This window comes from Suncus etruscus, chromosome 1 (genome assembly GCF_024139225.1).
Source record: "Suncus etruscus isolate mSunEtr1 chromosome 1, mSunEtr1.pri.cur, whole genome shotgun sequence".
Lineage (NCBI taxonomy): Eukaryota > Metazoa > Chordata > Mammalia > Eulipotyphla > Soricidae > Suncus > Suncus etruscus.
In genome coordinates this window covers 142,556,570-142,584,091 of record NC_064848.1, presented here as the reverse complement: position 1 = coordinate 142,584,091, position 27,522 = coordinate 142,556,570, and the positions used below count along the sequence as shown (strand labels likewise).

At 40.4% G+C, this 27,522-nt stretch overlaps 1 protein-coding gene and 1 non-coding gene across 2 annotated transcripts in view; one reads left to right on the top strand and one right to left on the bottom strand.

Moving 5' to 3' along the window:
* Positions 1–27,522, bottom strand: part of EXOC4 (exocyst complex component 4) — an 871,527-nt gene that overhangs the window by 717,999 nt on the left and 126,006 nt on the right. The window contains exon 7 of the mRNA XM_049774305.1: positions 20,838–21,012. Within this exon, the coding sequence (XP_049630262.1) occupies positions 20,838–21,012 (175 nt within the window). The remainder of the gene's footprint in view (positions 1–20,837; positions 21,013–27,522) is intronic.
* LOC126033128 (U6atac minor spliceosomal RNA) lies at positions 10,394–10,521 on the top strand. The gene has a single exon (XR_007504287.1). It is a non-coding gene; the product is annotated as a U6atac minor spliceosomal RNA (small nuclear RNA).

The window sequence follows — 27,522 nt, the reverse complement described above, 5'->3', positions numbered from 1 at the left end:
CAGGTCATCTTCTATATACAAGCAACTATTCCAATCGGAGAAAACAGAAGTCAGGTCACTATTAGGGAATAAAAGATAATGCAGTTCTCCTTGATCTATTCAAATTCTAGTAAGAATGTGGAACATACATGAATAAATAAGGAAGACACCAAAAATTTCAATTAACATATTTTTCATACCATAAGACACACACACACACACACACACACACACACCCATAATAGGTCTGTTCAGGTATTCTAGATTATCTTGGTTTGGAAGGTTGTGGGAGTTCAAAATTTATAGATTTTTTTCAGGTTCTCTTGTTTTGTCACATAGAGATTCTAAAAGCAATCTATAATAACTCTTTGAATTTCTAGTATCTCGCATGTCTGTGGTGTATCTGTAGAACTTGAATTTCTAGTATCTAGTATTACATATCTGTAGTGACTGGCATCTGTAGTGATATACCCCTTTTCCTTTCTGATTCTGCTTATTAAGTTTCTCTCTCTCCTTTTCTTTGTGAGTCTTGCTAGTGGTTTATCAATCTTGTTTATTTTCAAATGTATTATAAAGCAGCAGTCATTAAAACAGCATGATATTGGAATAAAGATACACTCAGTATTGGAATAGACTTGAATATCCAGAGATAGACCCACAGGTTTACAAACAATTAATTTTCAATAAAAGAGCAAGACATATAAAGTGGAGCAAGGAAAGCCTCTTCAATAAAGGGTGTTGGAAAAACTGGTCAACCACATGCAAAAATACCATACAAAAAAGTCAAATCAAAACTAGTTAAAGAACTTTTTATCAGACCTTAAACCATAAGATGCACAGAGGAAAGACCAGGCAGAACACTCTGTGACACTGAAACTAAAGGCATCTTCAAAGATGAAATCCCACTGGCCAAGCAAGTAGAAGCAAAGATAAACAAACAGGACTGGGCCCGGAGAGATAGCACAGCGGCGTTTGCCTTGCGAGCAGCCGATCCAGGACCAAAGGTGGTTGGTTCAAATCCCGGTGTCCCATATGGTCCCCCGTGCCTGCCAGGAGCTATTTCTGAGCGGACAGCCTGGAGTAACCCCTGAGCACCGCCGGGTGTGACCCAAAAACCAAAAAAAAAAAAAAAACAGGACTACATTAAACTGAGAAGACTTGGCACTTCAAAGGAAATAATGACTAGGATACAAAGCCAGCCAAGGAATGAGAGAAACTATTTACCCAATACACATCAGATAAAAAGTTGATATCAAAGATATACACGGTAGTGATTGAATTTTACCCCTCCCTCCAAAAATTTTAACCCCATCCAAAACTGGGGAGAAGGAATGAGCATACTTCCTCAAAAAAAGAAATACAGATGGCCAAAAGGCACATGATAAATGCTCCATATCATTAATCACCAGGGAGATGCAAATCAAAAGAGCAATGAGATACCATCTCAGACCACAGACACTGGCACACATCACCAAAAAAAAAAAGAACAACCAGTATCAGTGCAGATGTGGGGAGAAAGGGACACTCACTCATCGCTGGTAGGAATGTAGACTGATCCAGTCTTTATGGAAAATAATATGGACATTCCTTAAAAAGCTAGAAATGGAGCTCCCATATGATCCTGCAATATCACTCCTAGGGATATACTCCAGAAACACAAAATCACAATAGAAAAATGGCTCCTGCACTCCTATGTTCATTTCAGCACTATTTGCAATAGTCAGAATCTGAAAACAGATAAGTGGCTAAAGAAACTACATTGTGTAGTGCATCTACACAATGGAATACTATGCAGCCATTAGGAAAAATGAAGTCATAAAATATTTATACATAGATAGATATGGAGATTATTGCACTGAGTGAAATGAGTCAGAGGGAAAGGGATAGACAAAATAATCTCACTCACTGTAAAATATAAAATAAATGAACAAGAGATAGCATGGTAATAATACCCATAGACAAAAGAAATAAGGGTCAAAAGCTCCAGCCCAGGATAGGAAGCTTGCCACAAAAAGTGGTGAGTGCAAGAAGAGAAGGGTCTACTATGACAAGATAGTTTGAACTGATCACTCTGGACAAGAATTTGACACTGAAAAAAAGAAGAAAGTGGCATACAAACCATACAAGGCACCCCTCCACTAACAGTACAAACCATATTGACAGAAGAGAGACAGAGACAGAGAGAGACAGAGAGATATTAATTAAATGCCCTAGAGACAGGTGGGGGGATGGAGGTAGGGATGGGAGAGAAATGGGGGCAACAGTGATAGGAGGAGTACATTGATGAAGGGAGGTATACATTCTATGAATGAAACTTAATAATGTACAATTTTGTAATTATGATGCTTAAATAAGAAAATTTAAAATAGCATAAGATCATCAAATAAGAAGAAACAAAATATTAAAGCTTTAGAAAATTATTGAAAGCCAAATATAAAAAGACACTATAGACAAAAATGAAGAAATCACTCTCAAGTACAAAAGCTAATAGTTGATTTGACACAGTCAAAATTTTACTTTGATTTTTTACTTTGATTTAAACACCATAATTTATGGCATTATTAATAATACAGTTGTTTCTGGCATTCAATGTCCCAACACCAATCCCTTCACCATTTGACCTTCCCTCCACCACTGATTCCAGTTTTCCAACCAACCTCTCAGTTTGTTCCCTTAGTAGACACAAAATAATTTTATACTGCTTGTTACAACAAAGTGGCAAATGGAATTATAGAAAAATACTTTTATAAAAGAAAATTTGTGAAAATTGTTACATCTCACATGGGGTTATTAAAGTCATTGTCTTAGCATTTACTGAGCTATTTATTGACAGTTGAGTCTTCTGTGTTATTGTTTTTGTTCACTGAGCTTAGCTGGCTTCTACACTACTTTCTATCAATTTGCTGTGCTCCTACTAGGTTGTCAGTATTATGAAATTTGGAGGTGTTCCAGGAGCTACACGATCTATAAAACAGGGACAATTTTGGTCAGGCTCCTCAAAAGGGACACCCAGAGTTTTTAATCTGAAAACCAAAGTATCTGTGGACTACATTCGTATAGCTTGGCATCTCTTCCAAGATAAGTCATGAAGCTGTGAAATGGGGTCCTTTGAATAGAAGTGGCTGTGGGTTGTGGGCATGGCTGCCAAGGCTTCTGCAGGACAAGGTTTCAGTTTACCCCCTTCCTGAGGGTGCTCCAGAGTTTTCAACCCAAATTTCACTGTATCTGTGAGTTTCAGCAGCTTGGCTTGCATTTCTTTAAGGATTAGCCAATATTAGAATATTGCTTTTATTCTGTTTTCACCCTTTTCCACCTTTTTTATGATATCACCCTGGAATGGCAAAAAATATTATCACTTTTGAAAAGAACCTTAAAAAAGGCCAACCCTCATGTATCCTGTCTGTAATAGGATTCAGGCAGTTTCAAAGTCTGTTAAGAATCGATGCTTGACAATCCTCTACCAGGGAAGACCCTACGGCTGCTCTGACTTCGACATGCTCAAAAGAAACTTCCCTTAACACTGAGAAGACTTAACAATAACAACGACCTGCTTACACGACAGTGCTCTCTGCATTGCCCTTTAATTGTGAGGTGAAACTAGAGGACGCTCCACCTCCTGACTTCAATGTAGGATATGCAGATTCCAGGATCTTTAATACAGAAACATGATACCAACAACAGAGACTGTGTGAAAAATAAAAGTGTGTTGGCACTACAGACAATTTCTTGGATTGGACAAACTAGCTTGCCTGGAGCCTAGAGTTGGTCTTATGCCAGGAAACTTCAGGGGTCGGGTCTCCTTGTATTTAGGCCAAGGTTTTTCCTTTCCATGTCCCTCATATTTTGGTGGGCCTATGCAAACAATAATTGCCACTCCAGCACTGTTTTTACTGTGCTTCTTTGACTCTAATCCTTAAAAATAAACCCACTTGAACTTTCTAGGTTAACTTAAACAAATATGCATGTGCATGGAAATGTAAAAAAAAACACTATGCCTTTAATGTTTAAGGAGTTACGTAAGTTTTATGGCTTTAGATTACTTTGTGTGCTGCTAAGAAATATTATAATGTATTACAATCTGGGGACTTGAGGTACAAAGTAATTGTACATGGGTTCTGTTTTATTTATCTTAATGTTCTTTGGCTTAAAGTTCAAAGTTAAGGTATCAGCAAGGGGACTTCTGAGAATTCTGTTTAAGAGTGATTATCCTTCCACTGTAACTTTACCTTGTCCTCTTTCTTTGCATCTTTGTTCTCATAATTAAAAACAAAAAATTATTAAAAAAAGAATCAATGCTTAAGACAGAACCATGACCACTGGGACTAATAGCCAAGTCCTAGTCCAAGAAATAATTCATCTCTACAAATGGATCCCTAATCAAAGCAGACTGCAGCATCTAGGCTAGTTTGGTTTGTTTGGGGGGAGAGGGGGTATAGTGTTTTGGTTTTTGTTTTTTTCTCACTAAAACATAATGATAGCCAAGTTTCAGCTTTATACAACCACTTGAACAGAAGCAAATGCTACTGTATTTGCCCATTGAAAACTGATAGTAACTTTGAAAGTAGAAAGCTTATATCAAAGGAAGTATAGCCATCTCAAGGGTCAAGGGAAGTAAAGTCTTCTCAGGGCTCAGGACTCTGAGTTCAGGAAGAAATGTATTCCGTAAGTCATCTGCTGAGTAAGAGAATGAAGGTAGAAGTGGGGCTGGAAATATTTCTAGCCTGGCTTGAACTTGCCCATACACCAGTAAGGGATAACCATAGCATAAATCCTTCAAACTTCTTCCAAAGTGCAGCTGCCGTCACAGACCTGGGGCCTGCAGCCATTTCTGCTGTCATATACCATCAGAAAATATTATGCTAGTCAAAGGAATGAAGCTCATCCAGAAGAGAAAGAAAAAGAAAGTATTAAAATGCCAATCATTTGTTATATGCATAGGCCAATAAGGAAAAAGAGAGAGGGGAAAAAGGGAGGGAGCAGCTGCTGAGTTGGGAGTTACCAGGTCCCAAAAGAGAAAGTTGTGGTTGTCCCCATAACCCCAGAGTACTTCTTTCATAAAATGCTAGTGCAAGCTTATTCAATACAAACCCCAAGAGACTCACATCAAGTTAAAACCCCACAGAAATGTAAGTAGAACAAACAGATGGCCTTTTCTTTCCTTAGTACTGTGTGTGTGTGTGTGTGTGTGTGTTTTTTTACTTGAGCAGTAAAACTCACTGCCTCTGAAGTCACACGGGGTTTAAATACAAATAATTTCAGTGCACTGATGGCCCTAGATCTGGGGTCTTATTGACTTGCTCCTTTAATACTGTGAACTGCGTATACCCCATCACATCCCAGAAGGCTGTGGATGAGGAGAGAAGCGATATAAAATCAAGAGCCTTGTAGATATAAAAGTGAGCTATTTCCCAAACTCGCTGGGTTTTTATTTTAAAGAAAATGCCATTGCTAGCCACTAGATAAACTTTCCTATCTCTCTAGTCTTCTGATTAGTGATCCCAGAAGATGAACAACAGTGTTTCCCATATACTGATATAATGTTTCTGTGTTAATAGAGGATAATCGAGGCATTGTTTCATAATTAAAATGTACACTCTCCTTAAAATTAGCACTTTATTTTCTTATTTTAAGTTGGTTATATACCTGGCTGTGCACAAGGCTTAAGCCAGGTTCTGCACTCAGTGATCACTCCAGGTCAGCTCAGAGAACTATATGTGGTGCTGGGAATCAGAAACAGGCCAGCAAGTCCAAAGCAAGGGTCCTACTAAAATATCTCTCCAGCCTATAATGAGCAATTTAAATGGCTCTACTTCATCTTAAGAGTTTCACCTTTAATTTTCCACAAGCAAATGTTTTTTCATCATCTTCACTTGCTACCAGGTTAAAAACTGAAAAGACAAAAGCCCTATGATTTGATCAACAACTCTAAGAAGAATTAGCAACTATGGGACATTTGGATATCTTCCAATTGGGTCTCCCCCCGAAAAAAAAATTACTACCATAAACCAATTCAATTATCAATTCATCTCAATCTCCAAACTGTAGTAGTTCTTTTTGCTTACTTTTTGGCCCTTATAACTACTGATCTTTAAAAAGGAAACAATCAGGCATTTTTGGTGGGATTTTTTTTTTCTTTTTGCTATATTCGTAACATTCTCTTGAAGCTTGAAATTAAAATTTCTTTCTGCTACCAATTTACTCTCTTCCCTTTTGGCAAACATCTTTTTTGATTTTTGTATGTCTAATGAAGCTGAAAATTAATATAACTTTTTTGTTCAGTTCTTCGATTACGCAAAAGAGTCGTCAATGTCATTAGCAAGGTTGTTTCAGTAGTAGAACACGAGTTATAGTAAAAGCCAGAAATTTCAGGATCAGTCCAGGCCCTTGTCTGGTGAAAGAAGACTTCCCTCCAACTATTTTCAGAAAAAATACCTCAGTCACATTCTTAACCTCAGATGATCCTCAGTAAAATCACATACTGATGAAATAGAAAAGAATGACACATCAGAAGCACTGATGACCAAAAGAAAAATTGAACAGTTAGACATCACTGAAAATGGATTTCATTTATGGTAAGAAAACTTTTTAATAAGGATAAAGAAATCAAAATGTAAACTCTCTACTCCCTCCACCTGAAGACTTCAGGACAATTTTGGATGGTTTTACTTCAACCTAAACAACTGTAAAATTTTTTCATCAATCTTCTGAACCTACCATCATACACATAATAAAAACAATGCAAACTGGTTTGAATCATCCATAACAATGCGGTGATAGTCTTTATTACTAATGACTTTTCTTGCCAACATTATTTTATGCCAATGACCTGGACTTTCTGCCAGCACAACAAAAACCCTGGTTGTAACTGAACTACTATGAGAAAAGAATTTAAACTGGGCAAGCCTTCACTGTTTTATGGTTCCTGTGCTGCATGGTTTTAAATCTACAAAGTTCATCAAATGTATAAAATTATTTAAAAGTCAATCTTAACCAAGCAATCAGTAAGCATCTATTCTGTGTCTTCTACTCATTCAACAACATTGAGGTTCATACTATTCAGAAAATATGTTGCCAAACACTGGGATTAAAGGGTTGAATATATAAAAATAAATACCTTTTCTCTAGCAATTTAAAAAATACTTGAAAATTCATGAACAAAGAAGAATATACAGGATCTAAGATGCTTTCTTGCACTCAGTCCCTGGGTTCCGTCTTTGGCACCCGATATGGTCACCAGAATACCACCAGGAGTGACAGCAAGAGCTAGAAATAAGTCCTGAATATCACCAGTTGCACTGCCCCCACCACCACCAAAAAACAAACAAACAAACAATAAAGTCAACTACTTGAAAACTCAACTAATAGCTAGAAGTTTGAAATTGAAAGACATATGAGAAATGGTACTCTCAATAAGTATCATCTGATGGAAAAAGGAAAACGTAGACTTGAGAGGAAAAAGTAGACTTGTGCTTCAAATGAGTAGCACAATATAAGAAGTACAAAAAGTCCTTAAAAGGAAGCAAATAAAATGAATGCCTCACAGAGACAAGGTAAGCAGATCATCAGAGAAGAGATTAAGGGCTGGGATGAGAAGAATGAAAATGAGAAAGATGCACAAGCTAAACAAAGTCCAGTGCAAGAGAGGACAGAATTGTATTTGGAAGATATACAGAGAGACTGGTTTTATCCAAACACAGAAGTTCTGTAGGGGGGGGGGGGTGGGGAGGCAAGGAAAAATGGACTCCATCCAAATTGTGCAGGCATATGAATATCAAGCTAAGAAAACAATTTACCTAAATAACTATTAAAGAAAAACAGGCCATGTGCAATGTGCCTGAAATAAAGTTCTCCGATTTACTTCTTTTTTCATAGAAGGGGACTACAATAAAAAAATGGGACACAGAATAGAAATATGGCTCAAGTGGCTGAGCATATGTCTCATGTCGCTGTTATCCCAGCACCAAACAGCCCTCAAACACTGCTTGGAGTGGCTGAAGCACATGCACGCACGCACACGCACGCACACGCACGCACACGCACGCACACGCACACACACACACACACACACACACCCCAAAGCATGATGCTGTCACCCCACACACACTTCAAGTAGAGTACAGCTTTTTCTGAAGAATCCTTCCTTCCAGGAATCTGAAGGGAACACGGGTCTGTAGAAAACATGTCATTTAGACTGAATTTTTTTCCTAAAAGTGAACTCCTTGAGAGTGAAAAGGAGAGAGAATACAGATGGTCAACTCCTACAGCGATTGCTTCCCAAAGGACAACATTACAAGCCTCTTGAACCATTAACTATCTTTGAAAAAGACCCTGACCCACTAACACACCAGCCCACTCTATCAAAAGCATCAAGACAGGTCCCTTGGTGCTGCCAACCAAACAGCACCAAGTAATCCTGTCAAATCATGGGGAGCATCCTGGGCCAGGCCCTGGACTGGCATTCCCACTGAGCAGATGTCAATCAGCAGAACATAGACACGGACTGTGTCTGGGTGCAGAGAAAGAAGAGATGACATTTCCCTCTGATCACAGCAGGTCAACAGATCATCAGCAAGTTCCCCGATTTCAAGAAGAAAGACATGAAACCACTTCCCAGGGATATTCAGTCGATTTCCCTACTGATCCTCATTCAATCCTGTCAGGATCAAATACTCAATACAAGTCAACCCCATTTTCCTGGGGGATCCTCCTCCAGGCCAACTGTTCTCTCTCTGCAGGGAGACTCTCTGACATGCAATTTACATTCTGCATGTCCTCGTTTCTTTCTGCTCTGCTAACTAACACGCCTGTAGAAAGCAATTCCTTCATTTCATGGCCTGCCATTTCTTTTCCACACATAGTCTCGCCTGCCTGGTTCTTTTCCCTACATGAAACATCTGCATTTTTCCAACCAAGAACATCTGGTTGATAGTGGTCATTATTGGTGACTACTGTGAACCAACTGATCTGGTTATTATTTCATATCCTATTTCCCAAGAGAACAGGTTCTGTGATTCTTGCCCATCCTTTTATAAAACAAAAAGAAAAACAGTTGACAAGAAATAGTATCTGCTCACTTTTACTTCAGAGCCCCTTTTTCTGTTCTGCCATCTGTTGATCAGGCTTGAGCAAAGCATCTCTAGTATTCAGGGTCTTGGTCAAGCCACACTACCAAAGAATCAGCACTCACTGGCCCCAATGACACCATCCTAGGCTCCCATTGAGGACACAACATCTCTCTGCTTTAAGATCTCTTTTTCTACAGACTGGGTTTTTTGGTTTTTGTTTATTTGTTTACCAGATGGCCTGAGAATTTGCTTCACCTGAATACTTCTCTGCAATAGACACTCAGCACAAGCTCCTCCCATATGCAAAGCTTGGGGTGTATCCAACCCCCACAGCAGCCTCCCACTTGCTCCTTCTTCTGCAGTCCCCAGAGATGCAGACACACAGCCCTCACTCTGGAAGGAGATGGCACACTATACAACTCTGCCCAAAATAGTGCTGGCCTTTTGCGTTGCCATATCACGTTGCTAGCACACAGTTACCATGCTGTCGCTCTTATCCCTGAGAGATGGGCTATTCTGCACAAAGCTTTCATCATGTATTGGGGTCCATGAGGCAGGTACTCTCCTCTTCGTCAGATGGAATCATAGTCCAAGCAGGGACATTCACCATCATTGTTTGTCATCTATTCTCAGAGCCTGGAAAACTTTACACTCAAGTAGTGACAAAACTCTTTGATAATACCAATCAATACTTTAGGCCATAAATGATTTTAAAAGACACATGCACTAATGAATGCTATAAACTTTCCTCCATAATCCTACAAAGGAAAAAAGTTAAATTATTTGGTGGACTGGCCAATAAGACAAGACAGTATAAGGATTAAGACACTTGCCTTCACATAGCTGATCTCATTTCAATCCCTGGCACCATATATGATCCACCCTAAGCACTGAAGAGGTGAGACCCCTAAGCAGAGAGCCAGGAGTAATTTCTGATTAGTGCCAGATGTGGCTCATAGATCCCTTCTCCCTCGACCCCAAAGAGAAAATGACTTTGAAGACAATTAGCCTCTGAGAAATTGGTCATCATTACCATCAACAAAGATTTCACAAAAACAGCAAAAACAAAACAAAACAAAACAAAACAAAAAAATATCTTCCATGCTACCACTCAGCAAAAATCTACTAGAAACAAGTGGGTATGTTAAATATTATTCAAGAGTTAAGTGATAACTGGATAAAATGGGGTTTTTTTTTAAGGGGGTGTTTTTTTGGTGGTTTTTTTTTGGTTTGGTTTGGTTTTTGGGCCACACTCAGTGATGCTCAGAGGTTACTCCTGGATATGCGCTCAGAAATCGCTCCTGGCTTGGGGGACCATAATGGGACACTGGACCAGGTCCGTCCTGGGTCAGCCACATGCAAGGCAAACACCCTAGCACTCCCCTTGACAAGGATGGAAGAGGCTTCGGCCTGCAACACGCATACAGTTAAGGCACTGCCACCTACTTTGTGGCATCTAACCAAATAAAATGTTTTTAAGGGAACTTGAAGCTATGAAAAACTGCTAAAGCTAAAGATAATTTCTGTGATTTCCACTAGCCACATTCCCTGAAACAAATACCAGGAAACGTGGAGCCCACCCTCACTCACCAACTCTCAGACACCCTGGTGATTAGGCTCCCACATGAACTAAGACGCTAATAAATACTTGATCAACTCAGCTCCAAGGTCTCTACTTTCTGACTGGCTCAATGTGGCTCACTGTCCCACTTACATGATTCCTGACCTGTTCAGAGAATTTTGGGGGAATAACCCTGCTGTACTCAGAGCTTAGTACTGGTGGTGTTCTTGGAACCATATGGGATGCTGGTGATCAAACCTGGGTCTTCCATGTGTAAGGTAAGCACCCAACTTAATTTACTATAGCTCTGATCCCAAGAGGGGTTTCATTTGGGGAGGGGGCACAACCAGCAGCGCTCAGGGGTAACACCTGGCTCTGTGCTCAAAAATTACTACTGGCAGGCAATGGGATGCTGGGGATCAAACCCAGGTCAGCCATGTGCAAGGCAAATGCCCTACCCACTGTGTTGTCACTCCAGTCCTGAGAAAGGTTTCTTTTTTTTTTTTTTTCCGGTTTTTTTTTTTTTTGGTTTTTGGTGCTCAGGGGTTACTACTGGCTGTCTGCTCAGAAATAGCTCCTGGCAGGCACAGGGAACCATATGGGACACCAGGATTCGAACCAACCACCTTTGGTCCTGGATCGGCTGCTTGCAAGGCAAACGCCTCTGTGCTATCTCTCCGGGCCCGAGAGAAAGGTTTCTTTACCCTGTAAAGAAATGTCAGTTTCTCCAGGCACCACACTGGACTTTAACTGCATCTGGAGCCTGCTCAAAGTTAGGTTGCTATAATCAACCACATGAGAACAGGGAGAGACAGAGAGAGAATATGGACACAAAGAAATACAAAATACAAAACATGGCTTCCTCCAGAAGTTTTAGCTCTAGCGACTATACATTCTGCTAAGGTAACTCATCCTGATGACAAACTAAACCCTGTTTCATGCTTTACCCTCGTGAGTTATCCCCCATTTTTTGATTTTGTATTTGTTTGTTGGAGGGCTCATCCACCATTGCTCCCTGCTTGGCAAAGGCATTACTCAGTGGAGTATGCAATGTTGGAAATCAAACTGGTGTCAGCAGCAAGTGCCTTATCCCCTGAACTGTATGTAACTTGGGTTTTCTCATGGATCCAAGTGGGCAGCCTCCACTGACTGCTTTCTGAAGGCAGAGAGACACTGCCTCAATTTCTCTCTCCAGGCCAAACCTCTCCCAAAACTTCTGTGCTCAATCCTTAGCTCCCTGGAATATAATTCAAAGGATAACACCTCAGTTTTCACAGGCACACAGCAGAATCTCCTACTGTTGATCCCAACTGCCAAGGCTCTAAAACACCCCATCACTGGGAGTCTCCCTTCTTTAGAGTCGATGTGAAAAGATTTTGAAAGTTCATTCTCCTTTAAAATCTCCCTAATCACTGTTCTTTCCTTGGCCCTAAATGGGATTGCAAAAGCTTTCAAACAACCTCATTATATTTATCCAAGTTTTTGACATTTTAGAACCAGAAAAGCCAAATCTCTATTGTGTGACTATTGCTATTCTTTGATACCTACAATTTCCAATCTTCATCTTCTAAATGCAGATAAACATGGAAAGGTGTAAATACAGTTCCATACATACACTTAGTAATATACCAAGAGACAAATTCCTCAATGCAGAGCTGCCACTTAAAAAAATATGTGAGCTAAAAATCATTTCAACTCAAAGAATCAACAAAAATTATATCACAGATTCCCTAAGTTAAATGCCAAAGCAACAAACATAACCCAAAGTAGGCTTATATATCACTGATTTAATTTTTTTCCAAGAGAGCTGGGAACAAAAATGAAAATGCAAATTCTGGAAGGAAAACATAATTTAAAAAAGAAAACTATGCTCATAGAGAATATATGAAACTACTAAAAGAAACATTAAGTTGAGCAGAGAAATAGCATTATTTCTCGATTTGGAGAACTTGCAAACTCTAATCTGAGGACCAGTGTAGGACTGGGGAAATAATCATTAAAGGAAGCTAGACCTAAGTTGTTACGAAAATATTATGGCTGCAGTACAGGATATGAAATGATAGAAACCTCAATAATAGGAAAAAATACAATGAGGGCTGAAGAGAGATCTCATTAATCATGGGGCTCTTGCTATTCCATACACAGATACTAAAGTTTCAGTCCCCAAAATACATGGCCCCTACCTCACTCCAAGCACAATAAATATACCTCCAGCACTCAGGTTCTAAGCACCTTGCATCCTGGGCCCTAGTATTGAATTGTTCAACCTGGTTGGCAGAGTACTGCTAGGCATCACCCCTGTGGCCCTTAAGCTCTGCTTGAGCGCCCAACAACCGTTCCTCCTCCAAAATATAGAAATAATGAATCAAACCAATGTGTGGGCTGTGGAAATGCAATGTCTAAATGAAAATGAGTGATGCTATCATTTTTTGTTCAGTTGCTCAAGATATCTGTAGGCAACTAAAAAAATCTGAATATTAATAATAAGAAATCCATACCGAGGTATCTAAAAGTTCTAAGAGCATCATAAATTGTGAATCTGATTATTGAGCCAAACCGTTAGAGATCTTAATTTTTCAATTTTGAGAGGTTTTTAAGAAACACTATGTGATAAAGAAATATCAACATCATAAAAAAAGAAATTTAGGGCAAGAAGTGATCTGAATTTGACTCATGGATGATAAAAATATGATTTAAAGCTCATATCTCAGTTTCTTCATCTCTGAAAAGGGAACAACATGACAAATGGGACCAGAAAGGTTAGAGGGAGTAATAAGATATGTAAGAAATCATTTCAGGCCTTGAATCTAAAATATCAAATAAAGTGTAATTTCTGCAAGAGTTTTCATAAACTCACTAGAACAAAGCAATGCTAGGACAGACCCCCATTATCTTCCCACATGAATCTGGACTTATACGTAAGTTCACCCAGCGGTCACCTGTCCTACCAGGTGAAAGTCACTGAGGAATTCCCTGAAGACAGGAAGACAGCACAGGTGGCAGGAAACATACCTAACTGTGCAAGACTCTGTTTTGATCTAGCACTGCCAAGTACCAGAGCCACACTGACTATAGCCTGGAGGCCCCTGAGTACCAAGGTAACTCTGGAGACCCAGCACCACTGGATATAGTCCTGGAGGCCACTGAGTACTGCAAGAGTAGTTCAGATGGGCCTAGACACCACAGTACCCAAGCTAAACCATATTCTCATGCTCTTGCATTCAAAAGTCCAGCCCAATAGGCTCAGAATAACCAAGAGTATGGTATATACGGTCCTCTGAGTTCTACCTGGGAGAGAGAACCCCTCAAAATAATAAATATTCTCTAACCAATTACAAGCAGTAAATAAGAATAAAATGATGACCTTGACCTTGTGGCAATATCTTCTTCCCATATCTGATCTGATAGATTGATTATATAGCAAAGAAAACTTGCAGCTCCCACAAATCCTTAGTCACTCTTCCTATTGAGTAAATCCTGTTTTGTCTCTCCTCCGGCTGAATCCAAGCTTCCCCTCTGACCAACATAAGGCAGTAGGTAAGATAACATGTATACATGGTTATGCATCTCTAAGGCTGGGCATTAGATCTTATGTGGTATCAAGCCTTGAACTTTGACTTGAAGAATACTCTCTTTTTTAGGAAGCCACCTGCCATAGAAGAAACCCATTAATCCAAGACCACCATGCCATCAAGTCTTGCTGGATCCCCCAAACCCAAGTGAAAGCTCCCAGCTGATGTCATGAACACAGGACACCCAACTAGATGAGCCTCAACCAATTGTCTAAAAAGTGTGGCATCAGTAACGAAGAAACAAACCAAACAAAAGAACTATATATATCACCATATTCCAGAATTTAGGCACATAAGCCATTATTTCTACAATCAGAGCAGGTTTAAGAAAAAGAGAAAAGGGGCCCGGAGAGATAGCACAGCGGTGTTTGCCTTGCAAGCAGCCAATCCAGGACCTAAGGTGGTTGGTTCGGATCCCGGTGTCCCATATGGTCCCCCGTGCCTGCCAGGAGCTATTTCTGAGCAGACAGTCAGGAGTAACCCCTGAGCATCACCGGGTGTGGCCCAAAAACCAAAAAAAAAAAAAGAAAAGAAAGAAAAGAAAAAGAGAAAAAATAGTATTGCCCAATTAAAAAAATAAAATTATTGCTGCTCTAAATTATTCTCTGGCAGACAAGAACAATGTCAGGAGATGATCATGCCAGTTACTTTCAAGTCACCTAACAAGTCCATTCACATCACACAGTTCTACCATTTGCTATTAACCCCCATCACTTAATTATAACTTCTTGGTTCTTCACTACTCACTTGCTCTGGCCCAGATACATAACACTTTGATAAGCACACAGAACATTGTTTAGTAATACACTTGCATTGACCTTAGGAGTCGGGTCTGACAAAACCGTGACCTTCAAGAGTCTGTTCTCTCACATAAAAGCAAAATTCAACTTTAGAAGGAGCAGGTTGGAGGGACACTTGTTTTTGTTTTTGTTTTGTTTTGTTTTGGTTTATTTTTGGTTTGGGGGCCACACCCTGTGATGCTCAAGGGTTACTCCTGTATATGTGCTCAGAAATCGCTCCTGGTTTGGGGGACCATATGGGACACTGGGGGAATCGAACCACAGTTATCTGTCCTAGGTCAGCTGCAAGCAAAGCAAACGCCCTACTGCTGCGCCACCGCTCCGGCCTCTGGAGGGACACTTGTCAGTAGAAAGGATCTCACTGTCTTGGGTTCTCTACAGCAGTATCTCCTAACCTTTATCCCACTATGGTTCCCTCCCAACCTTGTCTCCCTTTTGTGTACCCCCTATCAAGTCCCTATCTGTGTACCATCCTATCAAGTGTTCTCTTTGTCTCCTGCTGTAACCTCCATACACACACACACACACACACACACACACACACATCATGATCACATGATTTTCATCTGTGACTCCCTTGGAATATTCTAGGGACTTAGAAAGGGCCATTTGGTTCCTGATTGAGAAATGCAACTCTGAAGCAAAAACTAACCAGGTCCAAACAGATTCATCCAGAGTCACTAGGATTAAAAACAGAGCCAACTTTTAACCAGCCTGAACTAGTCTGGAATGTCTACCAACAGAATACCATTCATGAAAGTTTGACCCAAGTATTCAGATGTACATGGCACAAGGTTTCACTGTCCATTAGAACAACCTCACCAGCAATCTGATATTGACCATATCAGCAATAGGAACCAGAGGGAATCCCTTGTCTGGCCACTAGTATCTGTTTTTAAGATGAGACATAAACATGAAGTAACAAAAGGGTGCCATAAAACTGATTCCAGTGCTGAAGAAACAGGACAACAGGGAATGCCCTTTCCTTGCATGAGACCCCGGTACCACATATGGTACCCTAAGCACCACCAGGAGTGATCTCTAAGCATGGAGCCAGGAGTAAGCTTTGTACACAGCCAAGTCTGTCTCACACCACACCACCACCACCACCACCACCACCACCACCACACACACACACCCCAGATTTCAATTAGGAGAAACATTTCTATTTAAGCTTCATATGTTAATTCTGTTCATCCAGCAAAATTCTGTTATCAGAATTGATGACAGAAGGAAATTTCCAGGAGCAAGCACCTTTTTTGGAGGCTCAATGGCCTGGCTGAAATCAAGACTTTAATATGCCTGCTAAAATAGAGGTTATCAGAAAATTGTAAAGGATGAAAAATAACGGAAATCTATGTCTGCAGAAATAATCTCCCACATTATCAGGTCTGGGACACTAAGGAAAAGGCTAGATTTATTTTAAAAGCACGATCCTCAGCTAACCAAAATATCAAATGACACAAAACCTAAGAATAACCTAGTTTCAGTCCTGGATTCAAAATAGAAATTGCAATTGTCTGCTTGGAAAAAACCCTCGAGATCACAACGTGGACTAGCAGTGTCTGTGGATTTCCTTATCTGACAGCAGGCTTCCAGTATTCTCTGCATGAGGTTCATTTCATCCCTATTCAAATAGTCACGTAGCTGTTCACAAAAAGTAAAACAATTTTACACTGTTTCTCTTCATGTCCAGAAGAAGAAATCAAGGCACTTCAGACTGCAGACCCTAGATCAGAGGTGGGGTCACTTTTAGAGGTGAACAGTGTAAGCATAGCACCCCAGCCCCTCTGGCTAAAGAATATGGCTTAGCACATCACAGGGCATGGCAGAGCAGTAGTGCTATCTGAAAATGAGGTCTACAAAAAGTGAGTTGTTTCTCCCCCAAAATCTTTACACTCAATGAATAACAGGCTTGTATCATACTAGGCAGTACTTTCCTCTGTTCAGAAGAATTCCCCAACAAATCGAGACCGGCACCCTCTCAAACACTTGAAAATGCACAGCTGATGAATGGCATGACAGGCATGTCACCAAGTGAGTTACACGTTTGGAAGGTACTGCTGCTGCTCAGAAGGGCAAAACATGCATTTCTATTATCACAGTTTCAAAAGGAGTGCAAAACTGAGAAGAAAGTGTGACAGTGTGTGCTTACACAGTGGCCCTGGGGGAAAAAATAGTCCTGACACCTATTAGTGTGATAGCTAGAGCCTTGTCCTCAAGGCTCTACCTAGATATAAGCAAAAGGGAACAAATAAGCCTTCCAATACCAATTGGAGTTGGCCTGCCTGGGAGAGCCCAGGGCCCAGCAGCTTAATTTTTTAGCAAAGATCAAAAACTAGTTTGTTGGCACAGGAATAATAGTGTTCCAGTGGTCCTCAAACTTTTTAAACAGGGGGCCAATTCACTGTTCCTCAGACCGTTGGAGGGTTGGACTACAGTCAAAACAAAAACTATGAACAAATTCCTATGCATACTGCATATATCTTATTTTGAAGTGAAGAAACAAAATGGGAACAAATACAATATGCGGCCCATGGGCCATAGTTTGAGGACCACTGATAGATACTACACTACACTACACTACACTACACTACACTACACTACACTACACTACACTACACTACACTATAGAGGGTAGTACCATTGCCTTGCAGGTGACTGATCTGGATTTGATCCCCCTGCATCACTTTTGGTCCCCAAGCCTGTAAGGAGTTATCCCTGAAGGAAGAAAACCACTAGGTGTGGCTAAAAAAAAGGGGAGGGGGAAATTTGTGTATTTTTCAAGAAGAAACATTTTCAATTCAGAGCAACACTGAAATCTTAAGTAGGAACACTGAGAACTCCAGCTATCATATATGCGAACACCAGCCCCTTCATTCACCCTGGCACTGGTCTAAGTGGCTAACATTGCCTCTTACTCTTCCGAGTTATTTCAATCTACAAAACCAATTCTAACCTAAAGGGCATTTAAATTTATACCAAGAGCATAAGTCAACATGTATATAAATCAGAAGAACTAGGGGGAATCCCTAAAGGGGTGGGAGGAGTATGCAGAGCTGTGGCTGTACCTGGTCCATGATTAGCCCCTGAGTCCTACCAGGTAAGGCCTGGGGAATAAAACAAAGAACCACCCTTAAAAACCTCTCCCTGGAAATTTAAGCCCAAATCATCATTTCTAAACTGTACATACTGACAAACATTTAATCCCTAAATCCTTAGTCTTATGTTCATCTACTCCTACCAGGTCACTAACATATCTAGCAAAAAAACAGACAGATTACAAATTCTTCTCACTTCACCAATCTTCACTTCACCAATCAACAATCTTTTTACTCAACTTCCCCTCACCCCATTCACTGCAAATAACTACCACATACTTAAGTCCAAAAATCTAACACTAGGCCATCATTAAAATACTTGTCATTTTGGAAACTTCATGATCTTACAGAATTTTTTGTCTCTCTTCTTGCTTTTCTTTTATTATCTTTAACTATCTTGGTTATTTTTCTATCAAAAATATCTCGAATAATATAATGCAGTACCTCTGAACCTAAGAAACAGTTTCTCTGCTTTAGTCTCTAGTCATTTTCCACTTAGTCCTTTACACAGCTTGATTAATGCTACCATGTAATCCTACTTCACCTGATCACACCCCAGTCAAAATTCCCCATGGCCATCAAATTAGCTTAAGCAAAGGTCCACAAACATCAGCATACATATGCATTACCCAAAGGGCTTGTTGAAACAGGCCAAGGCCTCATCCCTAGAGTTTTGAATTTACTAAATAATACTGATGTAGGTAGATTCAGTAAAGATTCTTTGAGAACCACTGTCCCAACGCAAAAGCATACAGTTACAGGGCCTGAAATAAATATATCAAAATCATCTAAGGAGCTTTAAAAAAAAAAAAAGCAAAAAGCACTAAACGCAAATCACAGAATCCTTATTTATAAAAATGTTCTCTCAATAGGTCTGGGATAGGTGAACTTAACATGCTCCCAGTTTATAAAACTGTAAGTTGAAGGACAAATCACACTTTCCACAAAAGACATTAAAAGTCTTCTAAAGGGCCAGAGCAATAGCACAGCAGTTTGCCTTGCATGCAGCTAACCTGGGACAGACCCAGGTTCAATCCAGGCATCACGCCAGTAGTGACCCTGATGCTAACTAAATTTGAAATCTAAACTGTTATCTTGTTTCATCCTTAAAATAAATATGTGGGGCCCGGAGAGATAGCACAGCGGTGTTTGCCTTGCAAGCAGCCGATCCAGGACCAAAGGTGGTTGGTTCGAATCCCGGTGTCCCATATGGTCCTCCGTGCCTGCTAGGAGCTATTTCTGAGCAGATAGCCAGGAGTAACCCCTGAGCACTGCCGGGTGTGGCCCAAAAACCCAAAAAAAATAAAAATAAAAAAAAAATAAATATGTGACCTCAAAGAATATATCCTCATCACAGAATAACAAACCAAAATCCAAAATGGTAAAGTAAGAGTTTCCAAGAAATAAAAATATTTTGTTCAATACACAAATACATCAAATCTACTTGGGAGCACATAACTGACAGAGTAGCAAAACAAACTCAGGGACTGAAGCTGCAACCTCTATATTTCCTTCTGAACCATCTACCATGGATGCACACCCTCAAATGTATGAATAACCAAGAATCAAACATACATTTTTGTATGTTTGTGCTCTCAAACATTCTTCTACTCTCAAAAAACATGACTACAACTTACAATTACAATTTTTTCCTATAAGGGCTATTTACCATACAAGTAATTTAATTTCTACAACTATATTCTTTGGTTCTCCACAAATGCTTAATTTTTTTCATCAGTAGGTACTGCCAGACTACATTACTTCTATTTAGCTATGCCAAATTTACTTCAGCCAACTCTTAATCTTATTTATAATTTTATTTGACCAAATCAAATATATTTCCTGGCACATAGAGAGAAAACATAATAAAAACCTCCAAATACCTCTTCTGCAGTATTACACGAAGCATTTATATATTCTGTCATTCAAAAAATAAGTTATATATTTACACTAACAAATTTTGTTTTGTTTCATCTCTCAAAATAAGTTCCTGATCTGCCACTGATATGACATTTGCCATTGACAAAATATCCAAGTTAACCAAAAAAAAAAAATATAGTGATGAAATCATTATACATATATGTGTATAAAACAGTATATAGAACATGTCAAAACTGAAGAGCTTAATGAAGATTTAATGAAATAAAACACATAACAGAAATCCTAACCGTACATTCCTAACTGCAACCTGAGACTCTACACCTCCTTCTACTTACTTATTCATTTGGTTTTTGGGCTTTACCTGGTAGTACTCAGGGGTTAATCCTGGCCCATCACTCAGGGACTACACCTAGAGTGATCAGAGGACCATATGGAATTCCAGGGTTTGATTCCTAGTTGGCAGCTTACAAGTGCCTTATCTACTGTACTATTACCCCAATCTATCTGTCCCTCTTTTCACAGCCTGCAAAATCTGTCTATTAAAAGATATGTTGAGGAAGTGGGGGTCTATATTCAATAGAGTATGTCCCTGATAGACATAGGAAACTTTGTTTGAACCCAGAAGTGCATGAACAGCACTCTCAGGAGTAGCCCCGACAGGAAAAAAAAAAAAAAAATGATAGAAAAAACATAGCTTTAAATGTTTCTCTAAACATGATTAAAGTGAATGACATTCAAAGAAATAGCTTCAATGGAAACTTTTTTCTTCTTTTTCTTATGCTATTTATGATTAAAAGAATATTGGGCAGGGGGCAGCATGAGCTTTAGCTGTGCCCCATCATTCTGAATGCTGGGATCCCCTAGACTGAGGAGCTTACCTGCAGGACATTTTGGATCTTCACCCACACATCTGCCATGTCGTACAATTTGACGTCTTCCTGCTGAGTCAGGGCAGTCAGGACAGCGTCTTGCAGGTATCCCAGAACCACAGAGTGAGCCGTGGCCACAGCATTGAATTTGTCAAACAGCAATTCCAACAGTTCTAGAAGCAACCTAGCAAAAAAAGCAGAAACATATCATGGACACAGAAATGTGTACACAGAGATGGAGCCTCATTGGCCTGCAAGGAAAACTGCAAAGCAAAGTGAAGTGGCTGAGTGAGATCCCAAGGCACACGTGAAATAGTCATATGAACAGAGCAACTCTGAAGGTTCGTGTAAGCCCCAGTTTTCTCTTCTAAGCGAAAGAACTGCTAGAAGAATCTAAGAATTTAAAGATCAAAGGTCAAAATTTAAAACAGCAGGAGGCTCAATAAACATAGTGGTTCCCTTTCAACATATCCTGCTACTCTGCATTCACATAGACAGGTCCTCCAAGGAATCCAGGACATTTTTTTTTTCAAACAGTTCAGATATTACAAAGAATAAGCAATTCCCTAGCAATAAATTGGACACTTGGCTAAGGACACTAATCCTTTCAGTTGTGCAAAGCGGTGCTTGCCTCCCATTCAAATGTATGGCCTGAGTTAGCTGGGGGAAAAAATACACACCTGCCAGGCAATCTGAGTTTCCCCACAGGGAGCAGCTTAGGCACCCGCATTATCTCATTTTTCATAGTGAGAGATGCTGGACACATATTATTACATCAATTTTATATACTCAAGGACACAAAATGAGGTTGTGAGGCAGCTGGGCCTAGAACAAAAGTTGATTTCCGTGTCAGTGCATTTAACCACTTAGCTCTGGAGCTCTAGAATGGTGATGCATATTGAGAGATAGTACAGAGCTTTGTGTCCTGGACACGAAGTAATTCCTCCATCAATGAGCCTTACATCGGCTTCTCTGAAAACCCAGGCAAGGAAATCTTTTCTCCTCTGAACCTGAATTACTATTTATCCCAATCTGAAGGAACTTACCACATACGTGGCTCACATGTGGAACATGATACAAGTAGAATATGAATTGATTTGTATTTCGACATTTTTACCTGCTCCCTCCCTATTCATCTGTCCGTGGAGGCCCCTGCTTTTTACATCTCTATAAAGATCTCTTCAAACAGTGATGAGCAAATATTTGTTAAATGAATTTAACAAATGTACTGGAAAAAAACAAAGTGCAGAAAAATTGGGAATGGGACCTTGCATGTGTATTGCTTGATTCAAGTTTGTGCTTCCCCTAAAGAGACTTATAAACGGGGAAGCTGGTTTATAAGTCTCTTTAGGAGAAACCGAGAACAAAAGACATGGTCGGCGGTGTCAGTTTACAAGATTTCATAACCATAAATAAGAGGCCGTAACTACCATCTCATCAAAACCTATAGCATATTCTCTACTCCTCCGGCTTCTTTACTGCCCAATTACTATAATGAATGTGCTGATGTGACAGCCAATAACTACCTTATGATAAAACCCTAATATCTACTTGACATTTTAATTTAGATGAGACAATCAATAAAAATTTATGCAGCTCTTACTCTTGATATATAATCCAGGAATGATGAAGAGTATTTGTAAACAGAGGACACCCACCACCACCACCACCACCAATTTTTTTTTTCTTATCTTCTAAAGGTCAATTCACATTTAGACTCACAAATACCTCAAACAATTCCTTCTCAACTGTGCCATTAGAGAACTACTTGAATGCCAGCAGAGGAGCTAAAATGGTTCATTCCATTTGGGGAAGGCACCTGTTTAAAACTGCTATCCAGCATCACACAGAGAAAACTCCTGATTAAGGGAAGGTTCTACTTTTCAAATAAGGATTTGTGTTGAGTAGGTAAGTGTGGCTTCCCAAATATCAATCTACAGACCAAAATGTGTTTCTTAGTGGTAAGTATAAAAATAAATATAGGTTCATATATTGACTTTTCAAAAAGATGAATGTATTTAACTTAGGGTTATTTTTTTCTTTTTTGCTGGGGAGGTTGTTCATTTGGTTGATTTGGGATTCTTTTTATCAATACTCTCTTGATAGGAAAATCTCTTATTTTTCATCCTGATGGTAGAGACATTACCAAATGTCCTTACTTGACAAAATTAAATCTTAAATACCATACATTATACCTCACCACTGTATGATCTCATATTGATCCAGGAAATTTAGAAGCTCGAGATTCACTGTATCCACATCCCTAAAGGCAGTCTCAGGCCTGAAATCCAGTCAATAAAATGAGCAAGACTGGAGAAGGACCCTCTGGATGTGGGACTGCTGTCCAGCAACATCTCTAAGACATCCCTTACCACCAAGCACAGGCACAGACAACTTAACTAGGTCCCTGGAACGGTGCTCTAAGAAAGCAAAGGGGAAAGTGAGGTAAAGGATAAGAGTCTCAGTATCTGATGATAACAAGTTTCTTGGGCCAAGAAATCTTGTTGTTAAAACAAGATTAAAACAATCTCTTGTTAAAACACTAACCCTGCACCAACTGAAAAATCACTCCTGGAGGATGGAGGTCCACTCAGACCATCAGCAATGTGACCAGCAGGCCCTAAGACAATGCCCCACCAAGAATAAAGAAAGAGGAGGAATACCCATTTGAGAAGGGAGGTCACAAGTGGAGAATTACAAATGGCAGCTCTGCCTACTAGGAAGTAGTAGCTACTATTATTAGCTCTGCCTACTACTTGCACCCATTTCAAAGAAAAGGAAGTTATCCTTTGCCTGGCCACATCATAACCATGGTTATATTAATAAAAAAAAAAACTATTGGTATCAAAGTACAAAACCTTTGGGCTGCAAGTGGCATTAGTGAGGAAAGAAAAAGACATTTGCAACATTGGAGAAAACACAACACATGCTGGTTAAGTATCTGACAGGTTATGTGCATGTAGAATGTGTTAAAATTCTTGAAACTCCAAATAAAGACAGCAGAATTTTAAAAGAACAAAGGATTTGAATGCACATGTATATATTCTCCAAAGAATATATATGAATGATCAATAAGCAAGCAATAAAATGCTCAGTACCACTCATGATCAGAAAAATGAAAGTCAAAATCACAGTCAAGACACAACTTCATCTACCTGAATGGACAGCATCAAAAGACAGGTCAGAGCTGGAGAGAAGTCACGAGAGTTAAAGTACTTGCCTTGCAGGCAGCTGCAATGCCAGTGAACTTGGTTCAAACCCCCCCCCCCCAGCAGATGGCCCCTGAGTACTGCCAAGGGTCACTCCTGAGCACTGCCAGGAAGTTTAGCTCAAAAAAAAGTGAGGGGGCAAAAGGTAGGATGATACTGAGTTGGTGATGGTACACACAAAGTAACTCTCGATAGTGCTGGCAGGAATAATGGCTCAGTTGTTTTGAAAACCAATTCCTCAAGACACTAACATCAGGACCCAACAATTCCATTAAATATATAAAGAGATAGAGAGAGATATATAGAAAACTGAGGGAAATGAAGACATACAGCACCTTCACAAACAGAGCAAAACTGCTCATAGATGTCCAAAAATTTGAACAGAATCCAAATACTGATTAACCGAGGACTGGACAAACAAAATGTGGTCAGTTCTTACAATACAGTATTACTACCCAATAAAATGAATAGTGTATGTTAATTGCCACAATACAGAGCAACTTAAGCAACACTGCTTTTCAGTGTAGGATTCCAAGGATAGGTTGTATCCACAGCAGGCAACTTTAGAGATATAAAAACATGCTACGGTTCCTTAGTTGGGTGGGAAGTGATTGGAGTAATCAGTTTTCATTCTATTCAAGATAATCATTCTTTGCTTGTGCTACTCACTCATGGACTAGATGTACTTCTGGATTGGTCCCTTACCCCTATCTGTTCTCCACCCTAGGGAGTGGTCTTTCTCTTCCCATTAAGACCTTGGATCTCAAGGAGAAGCTGGTTGTGGTTTGGGTTTCCACAGCTAGTCTATCTGCCTGCTGGTATACCTTGTGGTAGAAGTTTCCTGAACCTTTTTATTCTCTTCAATCTTGCATGGATCATTTCTGGTGTTAACATTTGCTTCCTGACCCATGCTCCCCAATCCTCAGGATTGGGACATGAGGCTTCTACCTCAGGAAGTGAGTATAAAAATGTATGAGATATGTGTAGTTACAGGGAAATCTGAACTGTGTACTTGTGATGGCTGAATTGTTCATGTCTGAGTTATCTTCCAGCAGAATTAATTTGAAAAACTACTATCTGGGGATCCATAGCACTGAAGGTAGGGCATTTGCCTTGCACTAGAGTCTGACCAGGTTCGATTCCTGTATGATATTCTGAGCCAGCCAGGAGCAATTTCTGAGCGCAGAGCAGGAGCAACCCAAGTGCCGCAAGGTGTGACCCCCCCCCACCCCAAATCTACCAACTGTGGCTCTGAGGGGGAAAGTGAGTACCCAACATCTCCCCACAATAGAGAGAAAATTCACACAACAATGAGCAAAGAACACTGGAGAACAGAGTCTGGGAAAATGACACTTTGGGATGTGGAGCTCTTCTCTCAGGACCCCCTGCTTGGTCATTTTTCCTTCTCACACAAGGAACACAGAATAGGGAAACATTCTCTCTCAGCTCCAGTAACTCCCTGTCCTTTAATGATGGGGGTTGGGGTAATCTCTTTGTTCAAGTGTCCCCACTGTCAGCAACAAAGGACTTACAAACACTGTCTTAGGGACCACACACAAGCATCGGCAATGAAAGGAAGAGGCAAAGGCATGGTACAACATTCAAGAGAGTTTAGGAATTCCTTAATCTGGGCTTTTGCCTTGAGCAACTCTGAAGATGGAGAGAGAGACAGTGAGATCGAGAGCGAGCGAGAGCAAGCGAGCGAGCAAGAGAGAGAGAGAGTGAGAGAGAGAACAAGAGAGAGAGAGAGAGTGTGTTAAAAGAGAAAACTGGAGAAAAAAGAGATGCTGGGCTAAAGAAACAATTTGTTAAGCTAAAGTATGTCCTCGAAGCTTGGATATGCAAATCTGAACCTCAGAAAGAGAGGCTAATATTGAACATTTCAAAGTGATAAATATTTGAGAGGATGAGCTCACTCAGAGGGGAAGGCAGGCAAGGGTGGATGAGAGCCAAGATGCCAGGAAGAGAGAAACCTTCAGAGAAGGCAAGAGGAGCTGGGAAGAAAGGAAAACCAGGAGGGGAAATTTTAGTCGACAAGGAGGAGACAGCCCAGAGTCAAAGGTCTCCCATAGGCCCCCAGGACTGTGGTAAGCAGGACCAGGATCAACACTCACTGGCAGCAGCATTCTGGAGGCAATGAAGAAGGAAGGAGAAAGCAAAGCCAAGCACACCCTTTGCTAGGCCACACCATTCCTCACTAATAGGCGCAGCCCTAGGAGAGAGAAAGAACAGATGCTCCCTGGAGATATCAAGAATCCTTCCCCTCCCCAAAACATCCATCTACACTGGAGTGGGCCCCTAGAAAGTAACCAGGAATCACTAATGAGGCTGTTAATGCTCATTCACACTCTCTGACTGCCCACATCATAGTAGGAAAAAGCAAAGTCTACCTTCAACTGCTGACAAAGTGGGAAGGAGTGAAGTAGGCAAAGCCTGACAACCCGCTCACTCCCCACCTACTCTCTCTCTCTCTCTCTCTCTCTCTCTCTCTCTCTCTCTCACTCTCTCACACACACACACACACACACACACACACACACACACACACACGGCATTTCCCCTGCAAAATTGTAAACAGAAGAGACAGAGCATCATTTAGCAGTTAGTTCAATGACTTCATTACTGTTAGGCTTAAGGTATTCATCAAAGGTTGAAAAGAAAGATGAGAAGACAGAGTCATTCACTAGCTAGATGATTCCTGAAAGAGAACTAGATCAGAAAGTATGAGCAGACCAACAGTATAGCAGGTAAGGCACCTGCCCTACACGCAGTCAACCTGATTCCATTCACAGCATCCCATACGGTCACTAAGCCCTGCCAAAAGTGATCCCTGAGTACAAAGTCAGGAGTAAGCCCTGAGCATCCCAGTGTGGCCCCAAAACAAAACAAAACAAAACAAAACAAAACAAAAAATAATCCAACAAACCAGCAAAGAAACAAAAAGAACCTAGAACGAGCCTGAGAACCTTAGGTACCAATTAACTGCAACTTTTGCCCTTGTGAAGGAAAACACTATCTTGAAACACAATGCCCAGGTCATTTGCCCTGCAAATGTGGGTAATTTGATGCAACTGACATCATCATCACAGGCACCCAAATGCCCATGGTGAGAACACAACCCTGAAAGGTCTCAGAGATGGGCATGAGAAACCCCAGCTTGATACCAGTTCCCCAAGAAGAACACTAAGTCTGCCTCTGAGTTAAGGTGCCCTTGGGCACTCCTGGGCAACCCCAGAAAGCCATATCCCTGGTAACAATTTCCCTCTCGCAGACTGCCTGTGTAATCCCATCTGTACTTAAAACAAAACCAATGCAGATGAGCCGCGTGCTCCTCTCTGTGCCCAGCACAGCAACAGGAAGGGAACAAGGGGAGCCAGGCAGGAGATTCCATCCAGATGTTCCCGCAGCCCAGCTGTGCTCAGCAGCATTCCCATGAAACTCCCGTTAATGATGTTGGCTGTTTGCATCACTTACTAGTGAAAACA